Here is a 27,559-nt window from a genome sequence, read left to right on the forward strand (position 1 = left end):
CCTTCTTAATTACCTGATGCACCTGCAAACCAACACTTTGTGATTCTTGCACAAGGACACCCAGGTCCCTCTGCACAGCAGCATGCTGCAATTTTTTACCATTTAAATAATAGTCCATTTTGCTGTTATTCCTACCAAAATGGATGACCTCACATTTCCAACATTGTACTCCATCTGCCAGACCTTCACCCACTCACTTAGATTATCTATATCCCTTTGCAGACTTTCAGCGTCCTCTGCACACTTTACTCTGCCACTCATCTTAGTGTCATCTGCAAATTTTGACACAGGACACTTGGTCCCCAACTCCAAATCATCTATGTAAATCGTAAACAATTGCGGTCCCAACACTGATCCCTGAGGCACACCACTCGTCACTGATCGCCAACCAGAAACACACCCATTTACCCCCACTCTTTGCTTTCCGTTAGTTAACCAATCCTCTATCCATGCTAATACATTACCCGTAACACTGTGCACCTTTATCTTATGCAGCAGTCTTTGGTGCGGCACCTTGTCAAATGCCTTCTGGAAATCCAGATACACCACATCCACAGGTTCCCCATTGTTCACTGCGCATGTAATGTTCTCAAAGAATTCCATCAAATTAGTCAAACATGACCTGTCCTTCATGAACCCATGCTGCGTCTTACCAATGGGACAATTTATATCCAGATATCTCGCTATTTCTTCCTTGATGATAGATTCAAGCCTTTTCCCAACTACAGAAGTTAAGCTAACTGGCCTATAGTTACCTGCCTTTTGTCTACCTCCTTTTTTAAACAGTGGTGTCACATTTGCTGTTTTCCAATCTGCGGAACCACCCCAGAGTCCAGCGAATTTTAGTAAATTAACACTAGAACATCTCTTTTAGTACCCTGGGATGCATTCCATCAGGGCCAGGAGACTTGTCTACCTTTAGCCCCATTAGCTTGCCCAACACTACCTCTTTCATGATAATGATCGTTTCTAGGTCTTTACTTGCCATAGCCTTCCTGTCATCAAATTTTGGCATGGGCCAGAGAGGGTCAGTTCTGTGTACATCACTCAATAACAGAGAGGGTCAGAGCTGTGTTCATCAGTCAGTTACAGAGATCGTCTAAGCAGTGTCCATCACTCACTAACAAAGCGGGTCATAGCTGTGTCTATCACTCTGTTACAGAGAGATACAGTGCTGCGTCCATCACTCAATAACAGAGAGGGTCAGAGCTCTGTCCATTTCTCAGTTACAGAGATGGTCTAAGCTGTGTCCATCATTCAATAACAGAGATGGTCAGTTCTTTATCCATTACTCTGCAACAGAGAGGGGCAGTGCTTTGTCCATTACTCGATAACAGAGAGGCTCAGTGATGTGTCCATCACTCAAAAACAAAGAGGGTCAGTCCTGTGTCGATCACTAATTGAGAGAGAGGGTCAGCGTGGCAACCATCACTCAGCTACAGAGAGGGTCAGTTCATTGTCCTTCATTCAATAACAGAGAGGGTCAGAGCTGTCTCCATCACTCAGTTACAGAGTTGGTCTAAGCTTTGTCCATCATCAATAAAAAAGAGGGTCATTGCGGTGTCCATTACTTAGTTACATATTGGTTCAGTTCTGTGTCCATTACTCAGTTGCAGAGAGGCTCAGAGCAGTGTCCATCACTCAATAACAAAGAGGGACAATGCTGTTTCCATCACTCACTGACATCAAGGGTCAGTGCTGTGTCCATCGCTCAATAACAGAGAGCGTCTGAGCTGTGTCCACCACTCAATAATAGAGTGGGTCTGATTTGTGTCCATCACTCAATAGCAATGCAGGCCTGGGCCGTGTCCATCACTCACTTACAGAGAGGGTCAGTGCTGTGTCCATCACTGAAAAACAGAGAGAGTCAATATGTGTCGATCACTCAGTTACAGATAGGGTCAGTGCTGTGTCCATCACTCAGTTACAGATAGGGTCAGTGCTGTGTCCATCACTCAGTTACAGATAGGGTCAGTGCTGTGTCATCACTCAATAAGAAGTTTAACAACACCAGGTTAAAGTCCAACAGGTTTATTTGGTAGCAAAAGCCACACAAGCTTTCGGAGCCTTACCGAGCTTGTGTGGCTTTTGCTACCAAATAAACCTGTTGGACTTTAACCTGGTGTTGTCAAACTTCTTACTGTGTTTATCCCAGTCCAACGCCGGCATCTCCACATCATCACTCAATAACAGAGAGGGTCAGTGCTTTGTAAATTGCTCAACAACAGAAAGTGTCAGAGCTGTGTCCATCACTGAATGACAGCAAGGATCAGTGCTGTGTACATCACTCACTTTCAGAAAGGGACTGTGCTTTGTCCATCACTCACAAAAAGATTCAGTTCTGTGTCCATCACTGAATAACGGAGAGGGCCAGACCTGTATCCATCACTCAGTTACAGAGAGGGTCAGTGCCATGTCCATCACTGAGCAACAGAGAGGGTCAGAGTAGTGTCCATCTCTCAGTTACAAAAATGGACTAAGCTGTGTCCATTACTCAATAACAGACAGGTTTAGTGCTGCATCCATCACTCAGTTACAGAGAGGGTCAGTGTTGTGTCCATCACTCAATAACTGGGAAGGTCGGAGCTGGGTCCATCACACAATTAAATAAAGGGTTCAGTGCTATGTCCATCACTCAATAACAGTGAGGGTCATTGCAGTGTCCATCACTCACTTACAGAGTGGGTGACTGCTATGTGCATCACTCAGTAACAGCGAGGGTCAGTGCTGCGTCAACCACTCAATAAGTGAGAGGATCAGTGCTATGTCCATCACTCAATAACAGATAGCGTCAGTGTGTTGTCCATCACTCAAGAACATGAAGGGTCAGTGCATTGTCCATCACTCCCTAACAGAGAGGGTCAAAGCTGTGTCCATCACTCAGTTCCAGAGAGGGTCAAAGCTGTGTCCATCACTCAATAACAGAGTGGGTCAGAGCTGTGTCCATCACTCAGTTACAGAGAGGGTCAGTGTTTGTCCATCACTCAGTTACAGAGAGAGTCAATACTGTGTCCATCGCTCCATAACAGAAAGGGTCAGTGCTGTGTGTCCATCACGCAATTACAGAGAGGGTCTCAGCTGTGTCCATCACTCAATAACAAAGTGCGTCAGTGGTGTGGCCATTACTCAGGTTCAGTTCTGTGTCGATCACTAACACACAGAGAGGGTTAGTGCTATGTCCATCACTCAGTTACAGAGAGGGTCAGTGTTTGTCCATCACTCAATAAGGTCAGTGCTGTGTCCATCACTCAATAACAGAGAGGGTCAGTGTTGTTCGCATCACTCAACAACAGAATGGTCAGTGCTGTGTCCATCACTCAATAGTAGGAAGGGTCAGTGCATTGTCCATCACTCAATAATAGCAAGGGTCTTAGCTGTGTCCATCATTCAGTTACAGAGATGGTCCAAGCTTATCCATCAGTCAATAACAGAGAGGGTCAGACATGTGTCCATCATTCAGTTACAGGAATGATCTACTCTGAGTTCATCACTCAATAACAGAGAGGGTCAGTGCTGTGTTCATCACTCAGTTACAGAGAGGATCAGTGCCGTGTCCATCACTCAATAACAGAGAGGGTCAGAGCTGTGTTCATCACTCAGTTACAGAGAGGATCAGTGCTGTGTCTATCAGTTAGATACAGAGATGGTCTAATCTGTGCCCATCACTCAGTAACTCAGACACTTAGTGCTGTGTCCATCACTCAATAGCAGAAAGGGTCAGTGATTTGTCCATCAGTCAATTACAGAGAGGGTCAATACTGTGTCCATCGCTCCATAACAGAAAGGGTCAGTGCTGTGTATCCATCACGCAATTACAGAGAGGGTCTCAGCTGTGTCCGTCACTCAATAACAAAGTGCGTCAGTGCTGTGGCCATTACTCAGGTTCAGTTCTGTGTCGATCACTAACACACAGAGAGGGTTAGTTCTATGTCCATCACTCAGTTACAGAGAGGGTCAGTGTTTGTGCATCGCTCAATAAGGTCAGTGCTGTGTCCATCACTCAATAACAGAGAGGGTCAGCATTGTGCGCATCACTCAACAACAGAATGGTCAGTGCTGTGTCCATCACTCATTTACAAAGAGGGTCAGTCCTGTGTCCATCACGCAGTAACAGGGAGGATCAGACCTGTGTCCGTCAGTCAGTTACAGAGATGGTCTAATCTGTGTCCTGACGCGCGATTAAATCACTCGGGAGGCTGGATCGTACCCGGGAAATAAAGGCTTTTATTAGCAACAAGAATAGAGCATACTGCTTAACAATACAATCCCAGACTAAAGGGTCACTAGGAAGGCGGAGCCAACCGGAGTGAACCACAGAACAATACCAACAGGTGGAACACCCCAACCCTAACCCCAACAGTAACAAGAGTAACATATGTACAAGTACCCATAGTGATAACCATCTATGGTTCAGTACCCATAGTGGTAACCATCTATGGTTCACCACATTCACCCCTCCTTTAAAAACAAAGGCCGGTGGGGTAAAAAACCAGTACGAACTGTCCATATATTCACAAGTTCAGTCGTATCGGAGGTCTGCACCGTCTCTGCGACCTCCGCAGCACTGGCGGTAGCGCCGGTTCTGGTGACCGTGGTGACCCTCTCTCCAAGGTGGTGTCCAGTGACTCCTCCAGGTCCTCACGGACGGGTGGACCTCGAGGTGACGACAATCTCCTGGACTCAGGCAAGCTGTACACGGGAGTAAGAGGGTTAAGTGGTGGTCCCGATACTGCCCGCGCCGTGTCAGGAGGGGAGATAAAGGGCAAGGGGTCCCTAACCAGGGGTGCGGGAGCGACGGGGGTTTCCAGGTCCCCTGCAGGCGCCAGATCTCGGATAGAGACCGTGTCCTCTCGCCCGTCAGGATATGCTACATAGGCATATTGAGGGTTGGCGTGGAGGAGATGGACCTGTTCAACCAAAGGGTCGGACTTGCGTGTCCTAACATGCCGCCGCAGGAGGACAGGTCCTGAGTACGTCAACCAAGACGGCAGTGAGGTCCCAGAGGAAGACTTCCTAGGGAAAGTAAACATTCGCTCATGTCGGGTAGCGTTGGTTGCCAAACACAGGAGGGACCATAGAACCATAGAACCATAGAAAATTACAGCTCAGAAACAGGCCTTTTGGCCCTTCTTGTCTGTGCTGAACCATTTTATGCCTAGTCCCACTGACCTGCACTTGGACCATATCCCTCCACACCCCTCTCATCCATGAACCCGTCCAAGATTTTCTTAAATGTTAAAAGTGACCCCGCATTTACCACTTTATCCGGCAGCTCATTCCACACTCCCACCACTCTCTGCGTGAAGAAGCCCCCCCTAATATTCCCTTTAAACCGGATTGAATGGAGCGCATAAGAAAGTACCTCTTGCCAACGGGAGACTGGAAAGCCCCTAGACCTCAACGCCAGTAAGACAACCTTCCACACTGTAGCGTTTTCTCTTTCGACCTGCCCGTTACCCCTGGGGTTGTAACTCGTAGTCCTACTTGAGGCAATTCCTTTAGGTATTGCCTCAAGTCGTCGCTCATAAACGACGAACCCCTATCACTGTGGATATAACTGGGGTAGCCGAACAGGGTAAAAAGACTCCGCAAGGCTTTGATGACCGTCGCAGCGGACATGTCTGAACAGGGAATGGCAAAAGGGAATCAGGAGTACTCGTCAACCACGTTGAGGAAATACACATTCCGATCTCTCGAAGGAAGGGGGCCCTTGAAATCAACACTCAGTCGTTCAAAAGGGCGAGTGGCCTTAATGAGGTGTGCCCTGTCAGGTCGGTAGAAGTGCGGCTTGCATTCGGCACATACCTGGCAGCTTCGGGTTATGGACCTGACATCCTCTATGGAGTAGGGCAGATTCCGGGCCTTTACAAAATGGAAGAGCCGAGTGATCCCCGGATGGCAGAGATCATTGTGGAGGGCCTGTAGCCGGTCCTCCTGCACACTGGCACATGTTCCACGCGACAGGGCATCTGAGGGCTCATTGAGCTTCCCCGGACGGTACATGATGTCATAGTTGTAGGTGGAGAGTTCGATTCTCCACCTCAAGATTTTATCATTTTTGACCTTACCCCTTCACGTGTTGTTGAACATGAATGCCACGGACCGCTGGTCCGTGAGCAGGGTAAATCGTTTTCCAGCCAAGTAATGGCGCCAATGCCGGACGGCCTCCACAATGGCCTGAGCATCTTTTTCCACAGAGGAGTGCCGAATTTCAGGGCCTTGGAGGGTGCGAGAGAAAAAGGCGACGGGCCTGCCCGCCTGGTTAAGTGTGGCGGCCAGGGCGAAATCAGATGCATTACTCTCCACCTGGAAGGGGATGGACTCATCAACAGCGTGCATCGTGGCTTTCGCGATGTCAGCTTTTATCCTTTCAAAGGCTAAGTGAGCCTCTGCTGCCAGGGGAAAAGAGGTAGATTTTATGAGCGGACGGGCTTTGTCCGCGTAATTGGGAACCCACTGTGAGTAATACGAAAAGAAGCCTAAGCATCTTCTCAGTGCTTTGATGCTAGTGGGTAAGGGAAGTTCAAGGAGGGGACGCATACGGTCTGGATCAGGGCCGAGGACCCCGTTTTCCACCACGTATCCGAGAATTGCTAGGCGGCGCTTGCTGAATACACACTTCTCCCTGTTATAGATCAGATTCCGGCGAGACGCAGTGCGTAAAAACTTCAGGAGATTGGCATCATGGTCCTGCTGGTCATGGCCGCAGATAGTGACGCTGTCCAGGTACGGGAAGGTAGCCCGTAGCCCGTTTTGGTCCACTATTCGGTCCATTTCATGCTGGAAGACCGAGACCCCATTAGTGACGCCAAAAGGGACCCTTAAGAAGTGGTAGAGACGACCATCCACCTCAAAGGCCGTGTATTTTCGGTCCTCTGGGCGAATGGGGAGCTGGTGGTAGGCTGTCTTCAAGTCAATGGTGGAGAACACCCGGTACTGCGCAATCTGATTGACCATGTCAGATATGCGCGGGAGAGGGTACGCGTCCAGCTGCGTGTATCTATTAATGGTCTGACTATAGTCTATGACCATCTGGGTCTTGTCTCCAGTCTTAACCACCACGACTTGTGCTCTCCATGGGCTAGTGCTAGGTTGAATGATCCCTTCCCTGAGGAGCCGCTGAACCTCAGATCGAATAAAGATCCGACCCTCAGCGCTGTAACGCCTGCTCTTAGTTGCGATGGGCTTGCAGCCTGGCACGAGATTTTCAAATAAAGACAGCGGGGTGATTTTGAGTGTCGAGAGACTGCACGTGGAGCGCGCTGGGCAATTTGGAGGCTGCCGTTCTCCCACTGAAAGTGGAGGGAGTGGCCCATCATACTGCAGGGTCACACTCCTCAGGTGGACCATAAAGTCTCGTCCCAGGAGTACCGGAGCGCAAAGGTGCGGTAACACGAGGAGCCTGAAGTTCTCATAAACTGTGCCCCGCACCGTTAAATTTACCACGCAGCTCCCAAGAACGGTAACAGATCGGGACCTCGACGCCATAGAAATTGTCTGCCTGACAGTCGGAGGCCGCACCGTTTCACGGTGTCTGGATGAATGAAACTCTCCGTGCTCTCGCTGTCAAACAGACAATGTATCAGGCGTCCGTTTACCTCTATGTCCATCATGGACTTGTCGAGTCTGTGAGGCTTGGCCTGGTCCAGGATGATTGACGCCACCGTAGGATCTCGAGTGCAACTGCAGGCAGCTGAGATGGTCGATGATGAGGACCCCTGCTGGTCGGTGGTCAGCTGAGATGGTTGATGATGAGGACCCCTGGCGGCACGGTAGCACAGTGGTTAGCACTGCTGCTTCACAGCTCCAGGGTCCCGGGTTCGATTCCCGGCTCGGGTCACTGTCTGTGTGGTGTTTGCACATTCTCCTCGTGTCTGCGTGGGTTTCCTCCGGGTGCTCCGGTTTCCTCCCACAGTCCAAAGATGTGCAGGTTAGGTTGATTGGCCAGGTTAAAAATTGCCCCTTAGAGTCCTGGGATGCGTAGGTTAGAGGGATTAGCGGGTAAAATATGTGGGGGTAGGGCCTGGGTGGGATTGTGGTCGGTGCAGACTCGATGGGCCGAATGGCCTCCTTCTGCACTGTAGGGTTTCTATGATTCTATGATTTCTATGGTCGTCTGCGGTCGGTGTCGACCAAAATGGCTGCACCCATGGATTGCACGTGGTCGATGGTGTTGAAAGTGGCGGCACTCGCAGGTCGCACGTGTCTTGCGTCGTCGTCCTCAGGAATGGCGGCGCTCATGAATCGCACGTGGTTGAAGACATTGACAAAGCCGGAGACGAGGAGACGGATCCTGGAGAGTCACACGCAGCACTGCTTGGCTTCGAAGGTGGTTTCGCTCGGCACACTTTAGCATAGTGCCCTTTCTTCCCACACGCAGAGCAAAATACCATTCTGGCCGGACATCACTGACGAGGGTGCTTCGCCAATCCACAGAAATAGCACCGTGGGCCTCCTGGAGCTGCCGCCGCCGTCAGGTCCGAGGTTGAAAGCACGATCGCGCAGTTCCTAGGAGCCGCTGGGTAGAGTTGAGTTGGTGGCTGTACTTGCCACGATGTTCCCACGTGGTCGGTGGGGTAAGTTTCAAGACTTCTGGAGGCCGTTTCCATCGCATCAGCCAATTCCACCGTCTTAGCTAGGTCCAAGTTACCTTGCTCTAGCAGCCGCAGGTGAATATAGGATGAGCCGATTCCCGCCACGAACGCATCTCGGATCAGATCGTTAGTGTATTGAGTAGCCGACACTGGCTTGCAATTGCAGGCTCTGGCTCGCTGCTGAAGTTCGCGCAGGTACTGTCCCGTCGTTTCGCCGGGCTGCCGCCGTCGAGTGGCTAGTAGGTGACGAGCATGAATCTCGTTTGGCGGTTTATGGTACAGCTTCTTAAGTAGTTCGATGGCCTCTTTGTAGTCTTGTGAATCGCGGATTGTTGCATACACAGTGTCGCTTACCCTTGCATGGAGGACCCGCAATCTATCGGCGTCGCTTTGGACTGCTGTTGAGGCGTCGATATAATCCTGGAAACACTTCAACCAATGGTCGAAAGTGTTCGACGCTCCAGCGGCACGCGGATCTAAGGTTAGCCGATCGGGTTTTAACATTTGCTCCATGGTTTTTTTTTTCCAAACAAAATTGTTGCTAATAAAATTGATGCGCAATTAAGTCACTCGGGAGGCTGGATCATACCCGGGAAATAAAGGCTTTTATTAGCAACAAGAATGGAGCATACTGCTTAACAATACAATCCCAGACTAAAGGGTCACTAGGAAGTGCAGTGACCTTTATACTCCTATAGGAAGGCGGAGCCAACCGGAGTGTACCACAGAACAATACCAACAGGTAGAACACCCCAACCCTAACCCCAACAGTAACAAGAGTAACATATGTACAAGTACCCATAGTGATAACCATCTATGGTTCACCACATGTCCATCACTCAATGACAGAGAGGGTTAGTGCTGTGTCGATCACTCATCAACAGAGAGGTCCAGTGCTGTGTCCATCACCCAATAACAGTGAATGTCAGTGTTATGTCCATCACTCAATAACAGAGAGGTTCAGTTCTGTGTCCATTACTCAATAACAGAGAGGGTCAGTGCTGTGTCCATCATTCAATTACAGAGAGGGTCAGGGCAGTGTCCATTATGAGGTTACAAAAAGGTTCATTTCTATGTCCATTACTAAGTTGCAGAGAGTTCAGTGCTTTATCTATCACTCAGTTACAGAGCGGGTCAGTGCTGTGGCCATTACTGGATAACAGAGAGGGTCAGAGCTGTGTCCATCACTCAGTAACAGAAAGGGTAAGTGCAGTGTCCATTACTCAATAACAGAGAATGTTAGCGCTGTGTCCATCACTCTATAAGAAGTTTAACAACACCAGGTTAAAGTCCAACAGGTTTATTTGGTAGCAAAAGCCACACAAGCTTTCGGAGCTGCAAGCCCCTTCTTCAGGTGAGTGGGAATTCTGTTCACAAACAGAGCATATAAAGACACAGACTTAATTTACATGAATAATGGTTGGAATGCGAATACTTACAACTAATCAAGTCTTTAAGAAACAAAACAATGTGAGTGGAGAGAGCATCAAGACAGGCTAAAAAGATGTGTATTGTCTCCAGACAAGACAGCCAGTGAAACTCTGTGGGGGTTACAAATAGTGTGCCATGAACCCAATATCCCGGTTGAGGCTGTCCTCGTGTGTGCGGAACTTGGCTATCAGTTTCTGCTCAGCGACTCTGCGCCGTCGTGTGTCGCAAAGGCCGCCTTGGAGAACGCTTACCCGAATATCAGAGGCCGAATGCCCGTGACCGCTGAAGTGCTCCCCAACAGGAAGAGAACAGTCTTGCCTGGTGATTGTCGAGCGGTGTTCATTCATCCATTGTCGCAGCGTCTGCATAGTTTCCCCAATGTACCATGCCTCGGGACATCCTTTCTTGCAGCGTATCAGGTATCCTGAAGGCTGGGTAGTTTGCTGCGGACAATGGTCTGTTTGAGGTTGTGCGGTTGTTTGAAGGCAAGAAGTGGGGGTGTGGGGATGGCCTTGGCGAGATGTTCGTCTTCGTCAATGACATGTTGAAGGCTCCTGAGGACATGCCGTAGCTTCTCCGCTCCGGGGAAGTACTGGACAACAAAGGGTACTCTGTTCATTGTGTCCCGTGTTTGTCTTCTGAGGAGGTCGGTGCGGTTTTTCGCTGTGGCGCGTTGGAACTGTTGATCAATGAGTCGAGCGCCATATCCTGTTCTTATGAGGGCATCTTTCAGCGTTTGGAGGTGTCTGTTGCGATCCTCCTCATCCGAGCAGATCCTGTGTATACGGAGGGCTTGTCCGTAGGGGATGGCTTCTTTAACGTGTTAAGGGTGGAAGCTGGAGAAGTGGAGCATCGTGAGGTTATCCGTGGGCTTGCGGTACAGTGAGATGCTGAGGTGACCGTCCTTAATGGAGATGCGTGTGTCCAAGAATGCAACCGATTCCGGAGAGTAGTCTATGGTGAGTCTGATGGTGGGATGGAACTTGTTGATGTCATCATAGAGTTGTTTCAGTGATTGTTCACCATGAGTCCAAAGGAAGAAAATGTCATCGATGTATCTAGTGTATAGAAACCCTACAGTGCAGAAGGAGGCCATTCGGCCCATCGAGTCTGCACCGACCACAATCCCACCCAGGCCCTACCCCCACATATTTTACCCGCTAATCCCTCTAACCTACACATCCCAGGACTCTAAGGGGCAATTTTTAACCTGGCCAATCAACCTAACCCGCACATCTTTGGACTGTGGGAGGAAACCGGAGCACCCGGAGGAAACCCACGCAGACACGAGGAGAATGTGCAAACTCCACACATACAGTGACCCGAGCCGGGAATCGAACCCAGCACCCTGGAGCTGTGAAGCAGCAGTGCTAACCACTGTGCTACCGTGCCGCCCGGTTGAAGGTCCCGTGCGATGAAGAAGTCTTGTTCGAACCTGTGCATGAAGATGTTGGCATATTGAGGTGCGAATTTGGTCCCCATGGCTGTTCCATGTGTCTGGAACTGTGAACTGGTTGTTGAAGGTGAAGATATTGTGGTCCAGGATGAAGCGGATGAGATGTAAAATTGCATCTGGAAACTGGCAGTTGTTGGCGCTGAGCACTGAGGCCGTTGCAGCACGGGACATACTCTTGCAACTCGGCCAACGTTGTCTACCTGATACGCTGCAAGGAAGGATGTCCCGAGGCATGGTACATTGGGGAAACTATGCAGACGCTGCGACAACGGATGAATGAACACCGCTCGACAATCACCAGGCAAGACTGTTCTCTTCCTGTTGGGGAGCACTTCAGCGGTCACGGGCATTCGGCCTCTGATATTCGGGTAAGCGTTCTCCAAGGCGGCCTTTGCGACACACGACGGCGCAGAGTCGCTGAGCAGAAACTGATAGCCAAGTTCCGCACACACGAGGACAGCCTCAACCGGGATATTGGGTTCATGGCACACTATTTGTAACCCCCACAGAGTTTCACTGGCTGTCTTGTCTGGAGACAATACACATCTTTTTAGCCTGTCTTGATGCTCTCTCCACTCACATTGTTTTGTTTCTTAAAGACTTGATTAGTTGTAAGTATTCGCATTCCAACCATTATTCATGTAAATTAAGTCTGTGTCTTTATATGCTCTGTTTGTGAACAGAATTCCCACTCACCTGAAGAAGGGGCTTGCAGCTCCGAAAGCTTGTGTGGCTTTTGCTACCAAATAAACCTGTTGGACTTTAACCTGGTGTTGTTAAACTTCTTACTGTGTTTACCCCAGTCCAACGCCGGCATCTCCACATCATGTCCATCACTCTATAACAGAGATGGTCAGGGCTGTGTCTATCACTCAGTTACAGAGAGGGTCAGTGCTGTGTCTATCACTCAGTTACAGAGAGGGTCAGTGCTGTGTCTATCACTCAGTTACAGAGAGGGTCAGTGCTGTGTCTATCACTCAGTTACAGAGAGGGTCAGTGCTGTGTCTATCACTCAGTTACAGAGAGGGTCAGGGCTGTGTGCATCAATCAATATCAGATGGGTCAGTGTTGTGTCCATCACTCAGTAATAGGGAGGCCCAAGCTATGTCCAGCAGTCAGTTACTGAGATAGTCTAATCTGTGTCCATCACCCAAAAACAGAGAGGGTCAGTGCTTTGTCCATCACTCACTTACAGAGAGGGTGACTGGTGTGTGCATCACTCAATAACAGCGAGGGTCAGTGCTGTGTCAATCACTCAATAAGTGAGAGGGCCAATGCGGTGTCAATCACTCAATAAGTGAGAGGGCCAATGCTGTGTCCATCACTCAATAACAGAGAGGGTCAGTGCCGTGTCCATCACTCAATAACAGAGAGGGTCAGTGCTATTTGCCTCACTCAATAACAGAGAGGATCAGTGCTGTGTCCATCATTCAATAACAGAGTGTCAGAGCTGTATCCATCACGCAATAACAGAGGGTCAGAGCTGTATCCATCACTTAGCTCTGACCCTCTCTGTAACTGAGTGATGGATACAGAACTGAACCTGAATGTTACTGTGTCCATCACTCAGTAACAGAAAGGGTCTGTGCATTGCCCATCACTCAATACTAGAGAGGGCCAGTTCAGTGTCCATTGCTCAGTAATGGAGAGGGTTAATACTGTGTCCATCAATCAGTAACAGCGAGGGTCAGTGCTATGTCCATCAGTCACTGAGAGAGAGAGTCAGTGCTGTTTCCATCACTCAGTAACGTCAGTATTGTGTCCATCCCTCAGTTCAGGAGAGGGTCAGAGCTGTGCCCATCACTCAATAGCAGAAAGGGTCAGTGCTGTTTGCCTCACTCAATAACAGAGAGGTACAGTGCTGCGTCCATCACTCAATAACCTAGAGGGTCAGAGCTGTGACCATCACTCACTTACAGAGAGGGTCTGAGCTGTGTGCATCACTCACTTACAGAGAGGGTCTGAGCTGTGTGCATCACTCACTTACAGAGAGGGTCAGTGCTGTGTCCATCACTCAATAACAGAGAGGGTCAGTTCTGTGTCCATCACTCAGTTGCAGAGCGGGTCACTGCTGTGTTCATCAATCAGTTCCAGAGAGGGTCAGAGCTGTGTTCATCAATCAGTTCCAGAGAGGGTCAGAGCTGTGTGCATCACTCATTAACAGAGAGGGTCAGTGCTGTCTCCATCATTCAATAACAGAGAAGGTCAATGCTGTGTCCATCAATCAATAACTGTGAGGGTCAGTGCTTGGTCCATCATTCAATTACAGAGAGGATCAATGCTGTGTCCATTACTCAGTTACAGAGAAGGTCAGCGCTGTGCCCATCACTCAGTCATGATGTGGAGATGCCGGCATTGGACTGGGGTAAGCACAGTAAGAGTTTTAACAACACCAGGTTAAAGTCCAACAGGTTTATTTGGTAGCAATTACCATTAGCTTTCGGAGCGCTGCTCCTTCGTCAGATGGAGTGGAAATGTGCTCTCAAACTGGGCACAGAGACACAAAATCAAGTTACAGAATACTGATTAGAATGCGAATCTCTACAACCAACCAGGTCTTAAAGATACAGACAATGTGAGTGGAGGGAGCATTAAGCACAGGTTAAAGAGATGTGTATTGTCATACACATGTTTGAGAGCAGATTTCCACTCCATCTGACGAAGGAGCAGCGCTCCGAAAGCTAATGGTGTTTGCTACCAAATAAACCTGTTGGACTTTAACCTGGTGTTGTTAAAACTCTTACTCCATCACTCAGTTACTGAGAGGATCAATGCTGTGTCCATCACTCAGTTACAGAGAGGGTCAGTGCTGTGTCCATCATTCAATAATAGAGATGGTCAGTTGTGCGTCCAACACTCAATATCAGAAAGGATCTGTACTCTGTCCATCACTCAGTTACTGAGAGGGCCAGTGCTGTGTCCAACACTCAATATCAGAAAGGATCTGTACTGTGTCCATCACTCAGTTACAGAGAGGGTCAATGCTGCGTCCATCACTCAATAACTGGCTCTGTTACTGCATCTCTAGCAGCTGAGGGAGAAATGATCTCAGAGGCCCAGCATGTAGCCTGGGGCCAGCTGAGTCCTCACCCCCGGCAGGCCCTCGCATGCCAGTGGCCTCAGACGTTCCCTCTTCCCTCCTCCACCCGATGTGCATTATCAGATGTGTCGTGCTCACTAGAGAGTGACCCAGAAGCCTCACCACTAACTGGACCTTCCCGATGTGAGAGTGCTTGGGATAGTGACTTGTGAGGTGGAAGCTGATGCCAAAAAGGTGCCACCCTCAGAGGTCTCTTCACCCGCATCCTCTGAGGACACGTCCGAAGTGTCTGGGGCAGGAAGGGTGGGAGCTGCAGTGGGGGCTGCGATGCCAGATGGCCTGGGGCGTCTGTATCTGTTCCTGCAACACAAGACACAAGGTTAAGAGCAAATGATGGAAAGGAATCTGAGAACTTACTTGACAGTTCTCCATTGAACATAGAACATAGAACAAATTACAGCACAGGAACAGGCCCTTCGGCCCTTCCATCCTGCACCAACCATGCTGCCCATCTGAATTAAAACCCCCTTGCTTTCTAAGGATCATATCCCACTATTCCCATCCTATTCATGTATTGGTCAAGACACCTCTTAAAAGTCACTATCGTATCTGCTTCCATGACCTCCCCCGGCAGCAAGTTCCAGGCACCCACCACCCTCTGTGTAAAAGACATGCCTCATACATCTCCTTTAAACCTTGCCCCTTGCACCTTAAACCTATGCCCCCAGGTAACTGACTCAAATGGAGGATTGACAGGTGCTCACTTCTTGACTCCAGCCCGACCATGCTGTGGCTGATAGCCCAGATGTCCTCCTCTCCCGACAGCTTCAGCGCCTGCTCCTCATAAGAGATGAGGACTCGGATGTCAGGCTCACCACCCCATGTCTTTGCCTTCTCCTGAGAGTTATGGGCTTTCTTCTCCTGTGGGGACAGAAGGCGCCATGAAAAAAATGATGGCGTGACTCCTGCAGATTATCAGGAGGTGGCCCTCAGAGGGCAATTGCTGTGATACTCCTGGTGAGGGGAACATGGAGATGTTTGGGGTTCGGGGATGGAAGCATGAAGGGTGTTGGGGGTGGGGGGATCCGGGGGTGAGTTGGGAGAAAATGCTCAATGGGGTTCAACACTCACCCTTGTTGCCCGGATGAGGTCATTAACCTTTTTTGCAGCACTGCTTCCCTGGTCTGGGGGCCAGTGGCATGGTAGTAACCAGTGGCAACTGCCTCCCGGGCCACTTTGCCATTACCTCGTCTTGGTCTGCATCCTGCGGGTGTGGGGAAGAGGGTGTCCGCCTTGTCTCGACAGCATCCAGCAACCTGCTGAGCTTGGCTCCTGCAAATCTGGGCAGTAACTTCTTGGGCATTTTTTCCTGCACTGCCTGTCTGTCGGTCTGTCCATCCTTGGGGTTTTTATGGAGCCCCTTGTTAGGGCAGATCAGCTGCAGACAGTTTGGGAGAGCATTCCAGCAAGTTAAATGCAATTTGCTTGTTAGCATTGAGGGGAAGGCAAGTGAGCACTTGCAGGTGTGCTGATGGCGGGGGGAGAGGGGGTGTATCTGTGGCTCTATGATGATTGGGGTCAGGGAGAGAGAGGGACGTGTCATGCAGCCATCGGAGTCAGGGGGAGATGGAGGCCATGTGCAGGTAGGTCTGGTGTGGGGAGAGGGGAGGATGCTGCCACACTGCCTGGGATCATTGGGGGGGGGGGGGGCGCGATCAGTCTCGGTGGTGGGGGGATGGGGGAATAAGGTGGTCAGTAATGTTGGAGTGTTCAATGTCCATGGGGGCCGGGGGGAGGCATTATCCGGCCTGGGAGGGATCTGACAGGGGAGCTGCATTATTTTATTTTTTTACTGCGCATGCGCAGTTGGAGGCTCCGATCGGAGCTGCAAGGTTTCGGGCACATTAAGCCCCGCCCACAGGTTTCTGCAGCGAGAAACGGACTCGTTCAAAATTTTGCAGCCAGAGTGTGTTTGGGCGGGCCCTAAAAATGCACCCAAAAAACAAATCTGAAACTCTCGCAGTTTCAAGTCTGCCCAACACTTAGGTAAAAAAAATACAGCTATCTCTGGCCAAATGGATTTACATCTCCTACTCTTTCTTTGAATGAACTATGGCAGCTTTGTTAAAGACTCACAGACTTGACAAGAACACACCTTTGTACTTTTCATTTGTTTCACACTGATAGTAACGTTTTGAAACCTTTGTCTTCACTAAGATCAGCTTGGAGTAGCTTGGAGTAAAGGTGGAGTCGCATGAGATCAGAGGTGAGCTGGCAAGGTGGATATAGAAGTGGCTCAGTCATAGAAGACAGAGTGTAGCAGTGGAATGCGTTTGTTTCTGAATGGAGGGCTGTGACTAGTGGTGTTCCTCAGGGATCAGTGCTGGGACCTTTGCTGTTTGCAATTTATATAAATGATTTGCAGGAAAATCTAACTGGTTTGATTAGTAAGTTTGCAGACGACACAAAGGTTGGTGGAATTGCAGATAGCAATGAGGACCATCAGAGGATACAGCAGATTATAGATCAGTTGGAGACTTGGGCAAAGAGATGGCAGATGGAGTTAATCCGGACAAATGTGAGGTAATGTATTTTGGAAGGTCTAATACAGATGGGAAATATACAGTAAATGGCACTAACCTTAAGAGTATTGATAGACAGAGAGATCTGGTACACAGATACACAGATCACTGAAAGTGGCAACGCAGGTGAAGAAGGTAGTCAAGAAGGCACACGGCATGCTTGCCTTCATCGGCCGGGGCACTGAGTTTAAAAATTAGCAAGTCATGTTGCAGCTTAGGCCGCATTTGGAATATAATGTTCAATTCTGGTCACCACGCTACCAGAAGGATGTGGGGGCTTTAGAGAGGGTACAGAAAAGATTTACCAGGATGTTGCCTGGTATGGAGAGCATTTGCTATGAGGGGAGGTTGGTTCGTTCTCACTGGAACAACAGAGGTTGAGGGGATAGAAGTTTACAAGATTATGATGGGCATGGACAGAATGGATTGTCAGAAGCTTTTTCCTCGCATGGAAGAGTCAATTAAGGTGCAAGGGGCAATATTTAAAGGAGATGTACAAGGCATGTTTTTTACACAGCAGGTGGTGGGTGCCTGGAACTCACTGCCGGGGAAGGTAGTGGAAGCAGGTATGATAGTGACTTTTAAGAGGCGTCTTGACAAATACATGAATAACATGGGAATAGAGGGATACGGTACCCGGAAGGGTGGGGGGTTTTAGTTGAGATGGGCAGCATGGTCGGTGCAGGCTTGGAGGGCCGAAGGGCCTGTTCCTGCGCTGTAATTCTATTTATTCTTTGTAAAGTGACTTCAGCAGTGAAATACTGCATGATTTCATAATTAATTGCTTTAAAAAAGCCTTTCACACATTTGCCCAAATAAGCTACCATTTTCTATTGCATATCCATGTTTGATCTAAAATATTTTCAGCAGTTTGAAATTGTTAGCAGTGATCAGCCTTGAACTGAAATGTGCCTTCAGACAAAAATCTAATGGCTTGATATGTTCCTTGTTCATCTCTGGAGCATTGAAGATGAAAGAGCAGAATCTATTGCAGCCAAAGTGCATGATCTTTGGCCACTTAATGATATGAAATGACTCACACACTTACGCAAAACAGCTTTTACATAACAGCTTAACTTTTGTTGTGTTGCCAAGGCAAATGTTCAAAAAGACTCACTCTTTGATGTTTTGTAGCCTTTAATTAACAAGGGTGGTTTGATCAGCTGTATTTGATAGTGACAAGTCATATGGTCAGATTATGTCTGATAACCTATCATCCAATATTGGATAAACATATGGATGATATTGGAATAGTGTAGATTAGAAGGGCTTTAGATTGGTTCCACTGGTCGGCGCAACATCGAGGGCCGAAGGGCCTGTACTCATAGAAATCATAGAAACCCTACAGTGCAGAAGGAGGCCATTCGGCCCATCGAGTCTGCACCGACCACAATCCCACCCAGGCCCTACCCCCACATATTTACCCGCTAATCCCGCTAACCTACGCATCTCAGGACTCTAAGGGGCAATTTTTAACCTGGCCAATCAACCTAACCCGCACATCTTTGGACTGTGGGAGGAAACCGGAGCACCCGGAGGAAACCCACGCAGACACGAGGAGAATGTGCAAACTCCACACAGACAGTGACCCGAGCCGGGAATCGAACCCGGGACCCTGGAGCTGTGAAGCAGCAGTGCTAACCACTGTGCTACCGTGCCGCCCATACTGCGTGCCGCATCATACTGCGCTGTAATGTTCTATGTTCTATGTTCTAATACCTTAAAGATACCAACATCAACTCGAGAAGATTCCATTTCATTGAATTTATTCATTATATTCTAATATAGTCACAACAGCTGCAGAATAAGACCATTCAGCCAATCTAGTCCACACTAACTCTCAGAACAGCAATCCAGCCAGTTCCATTTCCCTGTTTGATCCCCACAGTCTTTTCCCTTAAATGTCTATCCAATTTCCTTTTGAAATCATTGATCATCTTCATATCCACCACCGTCATAAGTAGCGAGTTCCTCCTCACCTGTATCACTTACCTAAAACCCTTAAATCTGTGTCCCATAGCCCTTGTGCCATCAACTAATGGGAACAGCTTTTATGTGCTTACCTGATTTTATAATCTGGATCTTAGGGTGACAGGGGCACATTAACCAAGGCTAAAAGTGAGGTGAGGGGACACATCCTACTCATCCAATTCTCTATTGATTATGTCCAAATTCTGAAAGATGTGATGAATATTTAAGTAATTGTGATGAATGAAGTATATTTGTTTGATCCATATGGCAGTCTAGGCATTTTCCTGCATCCAGTTTAGGCCTGATAGCCTCTTTGCTTTGAAATTAAGCTTTGACATATTGCGATGAGACGACAGAATGTGGCCATCAGCCAGGTTATTAGTCAAAAAATGGTTGTGACCAGACTGTACAGTGCTATAGTCAGATTAAATCATAAGTAATGAGCCATGGTTTGCTGTTGAGAAACAAGGAGCTCAATCAAGCGCTGGAGGAAAGAGATCCCGAGTGTCAAATATTTGAGTTGTGAAGAAAAGCTGGAACACTGGGAGTTTTAGCTTGGAAATTAAGCATTTGAGAAGCAATCTAGTAAATGTGTATGATATAATGAAGGGAGTGATAAAGTAAATGCAGAAAAGCACTTTACAATAAATTAGAGGTGTCAGCATGGGGACCCAAGTTGACACAAATAAAAGTTAAATTGAGGACTAATGTCTGAATGATTTTCTTCAAGTGTGATCAACATTTGGCATGGGTTTTTCAACTGAGTTCTGAAGGCAAAATCATTTCAGAAACAAAACTTTTAAATGGATGAGCTAAGACGGACTTTGCTGACCTTCTTCACCTGTACCTACTTTGTGGGGCCCAATTCTCCCATCGCAACGCTCTCATTTTTTGGCGCATCGGGTTGGGAGATGCGCATGTCAGCCATTCCACAGAATTCGCACATGCGTTCCCAATGTATGCGCATCTCCCACCGCCAGAGAGCATGCATGGTCGAGACCACATTGGAAACCTGCGAGAGGACCAGGTAAGAGATTTTAATCTACTTTTCATGTAAATATCATTATCAGGTCCGGGACTGAATTCTCCGGGCCCGATAGCATCTCCCACCCCGCCAGGAGTACTTCACTCCGATAGGGTTTAGAGTAGCTCCCCACGTTCGGGGAACTAGCGGGAGACCCTGCTGGAGTGAAGGGGGGGCAATCAGAGCCCCCCAGGGGGTCAGGCGGTGGGGGGGTGATACTCCATGGGCATGGGCACCTGGGAAGTGCCAGCCTGTGCCCCCTGGCACTGCCCAAGGGGCAAAGTGTGCATGCCCAAGGGGCAAAGTGTGCATGCCCAAGGGGCACCTTGGCACTGCCCACCAGGCATTGGGCAGTGCCAAGGGGGCGGGGCCTATTATGGATTAGGCTTAGGGGCAATTGGTGGGGGGTCCCACTGCCACTCTGCATGGGGATCGGTCGGGGTTGGAAGGAGGCCAACGATTGGGATGGGCTGAGTCTACCTCTGGGGGTGGGGTGGGTCTGCCTGCCGGGGGGGGGGGTCTGCCTGCCGGGGGGAGATGGTCACTTCTGGGGGGGTGGGGAGGGTGGCTGCAGATCCCGGTGCTCCGGGAATGGAATCGGGGGTGGCCCGGGAATGGACAGGGGGGGGTGGCTAGAGGGGCAGCAGTGCAGGGGTCCCGGGCTGGCCAGCAATTGAGCTGGCCAGCAAACAGGAGGCTGACAGATTGGGGCAACTGTGCATGAGCAGAGGCCTGGAACTGTCAGACTCCGGAGTGAATATCCCCCCGAACCTTTTAATGATTGTCACGATTGTGACCTCTGAACTCCCACTGAAAAAACAATTGTGATTTACACAAGTTTTCCCACCAATTCAGCACTTAGAATTTTTTTTGGAGAATCGGGCCTGTGATCTTTGGTCCAGGGGTATTATCCTTCAAAACACAACAGTTTGGTAGCTGATAGCTAATACCATTATTAAACACCCAGTTCATGTTTTACAGTATCGTAGCGAGACATTTCAATATAGACCTGCTGATTTTCTTTTAAAATATAAAAACAAAGTTTGAATTATGAGCAATATCTTTCTCATTAAGCTATCAAACATATAATAGCGGTTTCATCACTGGAATATGTCTTCAGTTTTCATTTGATGGAAAACCTATCTAAGGTATAAGGTTAGGCAAGCTCGAGAAAAGTCTCCCAAAGGGCAAACGCAGATGACATAGAATAATCTGCAGATTAGTCCAATCTTGCGGTTTGACTTTAGGAAACTCCATAAAGGAAACAAAATGAAATAAAATAAGCAGTTATAAAAGTATTCTTATAGTCCCTTCAGTGTCTCAAGCCACTTCAGGCTGACAGGACCATGGGATAATGTTCTCCCAGTCCTCTTGGTATCCATGTCTCCTTAAAACTATCTGCTTGTAGTTGAGCAGGAGTGGCTCACATGGGGTTTCACTATGAATGTGCTTCCTTTTCCATACAAACATCAAACTGGCCTTTCAGGACTGCAGAAATGGAATGAACCTCATTGTTGGTGTTGCTTAAACTGCAGACTCCTGATCATTTGTATCAAGCTTGAGAGATTTAACATTCTGTTTGGAATCTTGTTTAGCAGCATTGAATACATCAGCATCACCCAGAGTCTCCTGGATCATATTTGTAGAGCCAATAGTTTTTTGGGAATTATATGGTGTATTAACATTGCTTGCACCATCTCTAGCATCCTGTTGTGTTTTAATGCAGTGAAGGCCATCTCTGGAAGTCTGGTATCCAATGTTTTGAACGGAATATTGCTGAAAAATATAAATTATAAATTAATTTCAGCACTTCCAATAGATAATAACAAGTAGGACAGCTGAAATCATCAATTGCAAAAGTAACCAATACGTCTTCCAGCCAGGAATATTTTGGGCAAGTTTGACTATCCCCCTGGGCAGTAAGCAATCTGCCCGGCCATTTTGATCAGACAGTTTCTATAAAGAAATCATGTCATGGACAATTGAAATTATCCAGGTTAACATAGCTGCTCTGGCATTGTTCAGATCACCTCAAATATAATTCTTACATAGGCTTTTAGAAATCATAGAAATCATAGAAACCCTACAGTGCAGAAGGAGGCCATTCGGCCCATCGAGTCTGCACCGACCGCAATCCCACCCAGGCCCTACCCCCACATATTTTACCCGCTAATCCCTCTAACCTACGCATCCCAGGACTCTAAGGGGCAATTTTTTTAACCTGGCCAATCAACCTAACCCTAATGCTTTTGTAAAACCATTAACCCAAAATCCTTCTTTAGATATGCAAATGAGATCTAATGTTTTCATTGCCGAATGCAATTTTAACTCTGTCCTGATCAAGGTAGCAACTTTGGTTTTCCTGCCAGGCTGAACCACAATGAAAGAAGATTGGGATGTGAAGAGGCCCTGAAAAGTAATTATTTCAGTTTTCTCTGTGGGACCAGCAGGCATGCCTCTTTGGTCCCATAAGGAAACTAGTGGCCTTTCTTCCTCCAGACACCCCCACTTCCTTTCCATAAGATCCTCTCAGAACTCTTAGCCCAAACATGCAGGCAACCATAATTCACCCAATTTTTTGCAGACTCATCCCACCATTTCAGACATGAAGCAGACTGGGACCTTATTAGAAGTTAAAATAGTCCAGGTCTGATTCATTGAACAAAAATAACTATTAATACCTATGATGTGGAGATGCCGATGTTGGACTGGGGTGGGCACAGTAAGAACTCTCACAACACCAAGTTAAAGTCCAACAGGTTTATTTGGTAGCACAAGCTTTCGAAGCGCTGCTCCTTCATCAGGTGGTGAAGGAGTAGCGCTCCAAAAGTTCGTACTACCAAATAAACCTGTTGGACTTTAACCTGGTGTTGGGAGACTCCTTACTATTAATACCTTAGAACAGAGAATAATATGTTCTCACCTGGGGGATAACAATCAGTTGTTGTCTTCTATGCCTGAAATGTAAGATTTAAATACTTCAATACATTTTATCAGTAATATGATTTCAAACTTAGCATAACTTAAGCCTGATTGAGTGCGCAGTTGCGATCAGAGGCACCATTGTTTGTACATGATAATTACCGTTTGGGGACTAAAGTGGTGTCCAAAGGACTGAGACATACTTTTGTAATCTCACCAAGCCGCCATCTTGGGTGACGTCAGCCAAGTCACGGGGGCCGCCATTTTGGGAACCGTCCACCGCATCGCCTAACGCGACACTGGCTTTGGTCGCGGTGGACCAGTCCAGGCCTCACCAGCTCGCCTGGTCGATGATGGACATCAAGGTAAACGGCCACACTACTAACTGCTTTTTTGACAGTGGGAGTACAGAGAGTTTCATCCACCCTAACACGGTGAGGCGCTACGCACTGCCAGTACTGCCAATGCAGCAATCAATCTCTATGGCTTCGACGTCCCGGTCAGTGAATGTCCTCGGGTACTGTGTAGCGAATCTGACTGTACGGGGCATGGTGTACGACAAGTGCAGGCTCCTCATGCTGCCACAGCTCTGCGCTGCCATACTACTGGGGCTAGATTTCATGTGTCACCTTGGGAGCGTCACTATGGTGTATAATGGGCCTTTCCCCCAATCTCCATCCAAAATCCACAGCTAACAGACCAGCCACCGTGCACCACCTGTGGTCTCTCGACCCTCAAAGTTGCCCCTCCCTCGCTCTTTGAGCACCTCACCCCCGACTGCAAGCCCATTGCCACCAAAAGCAGACGGTACAGCGCTGAAGATAGAGCGTTCATCAAGTCCGAGGTGCGACACCTCCTGGGGGAGGGGATCATTGAGGCCAGTACCAGTCCCTGGAGGGCCCAAGTGGTGGTTGTTAAGACTGGGGAGAAACATCGCATGGTCATTGACTATAGTCAGACCATCAACTGATACACGCAGCTGGACGCGTACCCCCTTCCCCGCATATCTGACATGGTCAATCAGATTGCACAATATCGGGTGTTCTCCACCATTGATTTGAAGTCTGCATACCACCAGCTCCCTATCCGCCCGGAAGACCGCCAATACACTGCCTTCGAGGCGGATGGCCGTCCCTATCACTTCCTTCGGGTCCCCTTCGGCGTCACCAACGGAGTCTCGGTTTTCCAGCGTGAGATGGACCAAATGGTGGACCAGAACGGGCTGCGGGCCACCTTCCCGTACCTGGATAACGTCACCATCTGTGGCCATGATCAGCAGGATCACGACGCCAACTTCCAAAAATTCCTCCACACTGCGGCACTCCTCAACCTGACCTACAATAAGGAGAAGTCTGTATCCCACACGCGCCACCTCGCCATCCTTGGTTGTGTTGTGGAGAACCGGGTCATCGGCCCCGACCCCGACCCCGACCGCATGCGTCCCCTCCAGGAACGTCCCCTCCCCACCACCCTCAAAGCGCTGAGGTGATGCCTAGGCTTCTTCTCATTCTATGCCCAGTGGGTCCCCAATTATGCGGACAAAGCCCGTCCGCTCATCAAATCCACATCTTTTCCCCTAGCGGTGGAGGCTCGACTGGCCTTTGACCGCATCAAAGCGGATATCGCGAAGGCCACGATGCACGCCGTGGATGAATCCACCCCATTCCAGGTGGAGAGCGATGCGTCTGATTTTGCCCGAGCCGCCACTCTTAACCAGGCGGGCAGACCGTGGCCTTCTTCTCGCGCACCCTCCAGGGTCCTGAAATTCGACACTCCTCCTTCGAAAAAGAGGCACGAGCCATCGTGGAGGTGGTGCGGCACTGGCGCCACTACTTAGCTGGCAAACGGTTCACCCTGCTCACGGACCAACGGTCCGTTGCCTTTATGTTCAGTAACGTGCAGTGGGGCAAAATCAAGAACGATAAGATTTTGAGGTGGAGGATCGAGCTCTCCACCTACAATTACAATATTTTATACCGGCCTGGGAAGCTCAATGAACCCCCAGACGCCCTGTCCCGGGGCACCTATGCCAGCGCGAACCTAGACCGGTTACAGACCCTCCACGATGACTTCTGCCAACCAGGGGTGACCAGATTCTTCCATTTCATCAAGGCCCGGAACCTGCCCTATTCCATCGATGAAGTCAGGTCTGTAACCAGGCACTGCCAGGTCTGCGCGGAGTGCAAGCTGCACTTCTATCGGCCAGACAGAGCGCACCTCATCAAAGCCACCCGCCCTTTCGAACGCCTGAGTGTTGACTTCAAAGGTCCCCTCCCCTCCTCTGACCGCAACATATACTTCCTCAACATCGCTGATGAGTACTCGTGGTTCCCCTTTGCTATTCCCTGCCCGGATATGACCTCGGCCACGGTCATCAGGGCCCTGCACAGCCTCTTCACCCTGTTTGGTTTCTCCAGCTATATCCATAGCGACCGGGGTTCCTCTTTTATGAGTGATGAGCTGCGACAGTACCTACTCTCCAAAGGCATAGCCTCGAGTAGGACCACCAGCTACAACCCCAGGGGGAACGGACAGATGGAGAGGGAGAATGCGACAGTCTAGAAGGCCGTTTTATTAGCTCTCCGGTCTCAGGGTCTTCCAGTCTCCCGCTGGCAAGAGGTCCTCCCTGATGCGCTACACTCAATTAGGTCACTACTGTGCATGGCTACCAATGCCACCCCTCACGAACGAATGTTTGTTTTCCCCAGGAAGTCCTCCTCGGGGACCTCACTACCGTCGTGGCTGACGTCCCCTGGCCCTGTCCTGCTCTGGAAGCACGTGCGGACCCATAAGTCGGACCCCCTGGTCGAAACGGTCCGACTCCTCCACGCCAACCCCCAATATGCCTATGTGGCGTATCACGACGGGTGGGAGGACACGGTCTCCATTCGCGATCTGGCCCCCGCAGGTACTACGTCCCACGACCCCTCACCCCCAGCGCCCAACGTCGTCCATGATGCACCAGAGTCGTAGCACGCTCATTTAGCCCCCGTGTACGGCACGCCTGAGCCCCAGGAGCAGCCTCCACACACCCGGCAGTCTGAAGGCGCTACGGTCGGCTTCACCGGTTATGGACTGGTGTCTGACCCATCACTGCAGCCTCCTGAACCGGCACCACAGCTGACATCGCGGTGGTCGCAGCGGCAGATCAAGCCCCCGGAGAGACTGAACTTGTAACTTGAATCAATAACTTGTGACTGTTGTTCCACCACCTCGCCCCCGCCGAACTCTTTTTTAAACGGGGTGAATGTGGTGAACCACTGTAATACTGTCTGCATATGGGATATGCCTGGGCACGCCCCTGCTGCCTCAATCCGGGGCTCCGCCCTCCTTGGGGTATAAAGGTGCCTGCTCTCCGCCCCTTTTGCCTCAGTTCGAATTGGCCATCGGTTTGGGAGTGCTTCTGTTCTTGTTAATAAAAGCCTGTTGTTTCGCAACAACTAGTCTTTGTGTGAATCAAAGATGCGTCAGTAAGGAGCATCCAGGAGGGCTTTTTGAAACAGTATGTAGATAGCCCAACCAGGGAAGGGGCCATACTGGACCTGGTATTGGGGAATGAGCCCGGCCAGATGGTCGACATTTCAGTAGGGGAGCAGTTCGGAAACAGTGACCACAATTCAGTAAGCTTTAAGGTACTGATGGATAAAGATAGGTGTAGTCCTCAAGTTAAGGTGCTAAATTGGGAGAAGGCTAATTACAACAATATTAGATAGGAACTGAAGGATGTAGATTGGGGGCAGATGTTTGAAGGCAAATCCACATCTGGCATGTGGGAGGCTTTCAAGTGTAAGTTGATAGGAATTCAGGACCGGTACATCCCTGTAAGGATGAAGTATAAGTATGGCAAGTTTTGGGAAACTTGGATAACGAGCGATATTGCGAGCTTAGTCAAAGAGAAAAAGGAAGCATTTGTCAAAGCTAGGAGTTTGGGAACACACGAAGCAAGTGTGGTACAAGGTAAGTAGAAAGGAACTTAAACAAGGAGTAAGGAGGGCTGAAAAGGGTTATTGGCCAGCAGGATTAAAGAAAATCCCAAGGCTTTTCATACATACATAAAGAGCAAGATGGTAGCCAGGGAGAGGGTTGGCCCACTCAAGGACAGGGGAGGGAATCTATGCGTGGAGCCAGAGGAAATAGGCAAAATGTTAAATGAGTTCTTTGCATCAGTATTCACCAAAGAGAAGGACTTGGTGGATGATGAGTCTGGGAAAGGGTGTGTAGATAGTTTGAGTCATGTTGAGATCAAAAAGGAGAAGGCATTGGGGTTCTTGAGAAACATTAAGGTAGACAAGTCCCCAGGGCCTGATGGGATATACCCCAGAATACTGAAAGAAGCAAGGGAGGAAATTGCTGGGGCCTTGAGAGAAATCTTGTATCCTCACTGGCTACAGGGGAGGTCATGATGTGGAGATGCCAGCGTTGGACTGGGGTAAGCACAGTAAGAAGTCTCACAACACCAGGTTAAAGTCCAACAGGTTCATTTGGTAGCATAAGCTTTCGGAGTGTCACTCCTTCTTCAGGTGAGTAAGGACTTGTGTT

The 27,559-nt window shown here is 49.1% G+C and overlaps 1 protein-coding gene across 1 annotated transcript in view; it reads right to left on the bottom strand.

The window, feature by feature from the left end:
* Window positions 1-21,446: 21,446 nt before the first annotated feature.
* LOC144499438 (uncharacterized) overlaps window positions 21,447-27,559 on the bottom strand; it is an 81,590-nt gene continuing 75,477 nt past the window's right edge. Inside the window, exons 6-7 of the mRNA XM_078221423.1 lie at window positions 23,022-23,055; window positions 21,447-21,874 (exon numbers count right to left, since the gene is read on the bottom strand). Of these exons, the coding sequence (XP_078077549.1) occupies window positions 21,623-21,874; window positions 23,022-23,055 (286 nt within the window). The 3' untranslated portion in view covers window positions 21,447-21,622. The remainder of the gene's footprint in view (window positions 21,875-23,021; window positions 23,056-27,559) is intronic.

This window comes from Mustelus asterias, chromosome 10 (assembly GCF_964213995.1).
Source record: "Mustelus asterias chromosome 10, sMusAst1.hap1.1, whole genome shotgun sequence".
Taxonomy (NCBI): Eukaryota; Metazoa; Chordata; class Chondrichthyes; order Carcharhiniformes; family Triakidae; genus Mustelus; species Mustelus asterias.